Raw genomic sequence first — 3062 nt, 5'->3', positions numbered from 1 at the left:
AATTATATATATATTATATATATAGAGGGTGGGGGGGAGGAAACCTGCATCAGAGATCATTAATACCCCTACACCGTAATGCCATAAGAAATAGAATTACGGTTCGCTTATGATGATCATTCAAGAATCTACCAGCTTTTATAGCCAAGCAGGAAGCTGATTAAAACGACATATTATTAATAGAAGTGAGGTGAAACGAGATCGTTTCAGCATGATGTATAATGCTCGATGATATATTACACAGCACCTGCATGAATCCGGCACAAGCGGCCGCGCCACATTTGTCCCTTGACATGCCAAACATGATGCCTTGGCACTTGATGTCGGTGCCACCGGTGTCATAAGTGACACCTTTCCCCACGATCAAGATAGTCTCCAAGCAAGCGGGTGGCTCATAAGTCAAAAATATAATTCTACCGGCGTGACGCGGTATTACTGAGGCAGCACGATTTACACAAGCGAATAGTGGGTATTCCTGAAGTAGCGTATCCTGATCGGATATCACTTGCATCGAGACATTCGATCCGCAAAACAACTCCGCCAGATATTCCTCTACTCTCAAGGGAGTCATTCTTTCGGGGTCTGCACCACCTAGTTTAACACAAAATAAAAGCGCCACTCACTATTAATAGGATATGAATAGATAGATTAAATAAATACATGTAAATTAATCGATAGATTTCGTTTTTTACAATTAAATAATTGGATACAAGATATTTTCTTTTTTCGCAATTATATTTTACTATCTTATAAAATTCATTTGATAAAAACAAAAATTTGCGATATGTTTTTGTAATTTCTATTTTTATTTTATGCAATTTTTTGTAAAAATTAATTATTTGCCTTTTGCATTTAAATTTTATTTATTAATAATTTATTATAATCAAACTTGTGCATGCATACATACAATTCTCAGTTGCGAATAAGCTTCGAATTCATTTAATATATTGAAATATAAAACTGAAATACTAAACTGAATAGATTGAACTCTTCTCTTTTATATAAAGACCATGTTTCAGCCAATTATTTTCAAACAAATACGATATTTTTCATCAGTATTTATTTCCATTACTTGATAAGCTCAGTGTAAGATTATGTGTTTTAATTATTTGCATCTTTTTTTTATTATACTTATTCGATCGAGACGTGTAATGAAAAATTTTAATACTCGTAAAACGTTGTATTATCGATATTGCAATTATATTATAAAAAACTTGATTATTGTAATTTTAGTTGAAATTAATATATCTTGGAATAAATTATAGAAAAAATGCATTATAAATCTCAAGTTGCTAATTGCAAATATCTTTTCTATATTGATTAGTTATTGAAAAATCTGCGCTTACTATTTATCTTTCTCTGGCATATGCAAATAATTCAGTCTCAACTGAGCTTGCGGTAATGGCTAGGTCATCAAAATTTACTTTACAAAATTACATTATTCACTTTTCTCGTTTTGCTCTACGAGCAAGCGAATAATATACGTTCTATCCAAGCTAACTGAGTGGAAGTTTATGTATAAAAGCCATATACTTAATAAAGCATATAAATATTAAAACGGTAAAGGATAAATCTTTGAAACGCTATGGCAAATATTATAGAAATGCCAATTGTTGTTAACTGCCACAGGGAATGAGCTCCATACTTTCCTGCTTATTCACAAAACGTAACATTAAAAATGAACACTTAAACTCTCTAAATCGCTGGCTACTTAAACTTTAAACTCGATAATTCCCGAGGGCTATTCTATCTAAACTTGAACACTGGAACGCGAAGAGGGACGAATTGTGCTCGATTAACCGGGATCCAAAAGACTTTCTCAGACAAGGAAGCCGCAGGCGATTTTCCCCACCAAAGCTTATTTCTTCCGCGAAAAGAGGAAACTCGCGACGGAAGTTCTCTTCCTCTTTTCCTCCTCTTCTCTCACACAGTTAGGAAACCTGCTTTGCTCACTCGATAAACTACCGCGAGTCGTGTACGCCTGGGATAGAACAGGACTTACCGATGTCCCTTGCGACGTATCTGCCACTCTCGAGCGCCGAGGCAAGTTTCACGATACCCTGAAGCTTTTTACTACAAATCGGACTCCACACTCCGAGTTGACACGCTTTGTAGCATCGATCCGGACCTATCTCACGCACTTCCAAAGGCTGAAAATATAAAATCGTCGATCGAAGATTATAAATTTTTAAGATACGACAAACAAGTAAGAAAAATAAGAAAAATTTTATCCTTTTAGTATAATTTATTTTTGCTGAAATAATATTCTATAATATTATTTATATTTTAAATCTGTTATATCAAATCATATAATATTTATTAATTATTTTTTTTATATATAAAATCTAATAAAAAAAGAGAAGTTTATTTATCTGCACAGAAAATGTTGATGCATGAAAAATAATCTTCTTATTGAATGAAAACTTTATAGACAATAAAACTGGATTTTATAAAACATTTTATAGATAATAAAACTGGACAAAACAAAGATAGATAATAGGATTTATAATTTTTATAAACTTACATATAAATCGATTGAAAGATTTTTTAGTTAATTTACACATCCAGCAAAGACTAACTTTAATTTTCTTTGCTTTAAAAATGCCAGTATTCTGATATATATGTACAGTGAGTACAAAAAGTATTCGTACAGAGAAAATATTTTTAAGAAAACTTTATTTTTAAAAAGTAAATGTTATTCAGAGAATAAGTCATCAAATGTCGAATCGATTTAAATTGATAATTTGATAATTTTAACACCAATTTGACGCCGATTCGACATTTAATTAACGATCATTTCTTGTTGGATAATTAACAATTTATTCATAAAGAATAAAATAAACTGTATGTTTCTTAAAATTATATACACCAAAATGATGTGTATTAATTATACAAAATATATCAGTTGAAAAATAAGCGAAAATTAAAAATTGTATTGTTTGAATACTCAAAAAGTATTCATACAGACGAGAAATTTAGCTAAAATCAGGAATACATGCGAAACTCATTTGTTTATATTAGAACAGAATATATTTATTGTATAAAATTGCTAATTTATTTTC

The 3062-nt window shown here is 30.9% G+C and overlaps 1 protein-coding gene across 2 annotated transcripts in view; it reads right to left on the bottom strand.

Annotated features, from left to right (window-relative positions):
- LOC108691323 (putative aminopeptidase W07G4.4) overlaps positions 1 to 3062 on the bottom strand; it is an 18164-nt gene that overhangs the window by 1956 nt on the left and 13146 nt on the right. For both annotated transcript variants that reach the window (XM_018199011.1, XM_018199012.1), the window contains exons 5-6: positions 2003 to 2150; positions 248 to 591 (exon numbers count right to left, since the gene is read on the bottom strand). In XM_018199011.1, the coding sequence (XP_018054500.1) occupies positions 248 to 591; positions 2003 to 2150 (492 nt within the window). The remainder of the gene's footprint in view (positions 1 to 247; positions 592 to 2002; positions 2151 to 3062) is intronic.

The sequence above is a fragment of the Atta colombica genome, unplaced genomic scaffold (assembly GCF_001594045.1).
Source record: "Atta colombica isolate Treedump-2 unplaced genomic scaffold, Acol1.0 scaffold45, whole genome shotgun sequence".
In the NCBI taxonomy this organism is placed as follows: Eukaryota; Metazoa; Arthropoda; class Insecta; order Hymenoptera; family Formicidae; genus Atta; species Atta colombica.
The sequence above is the reverse complement of the archived record's forward strand: the minus strand, read 5'-3'. Positions and strand labels throughout refer to the sequence as shown.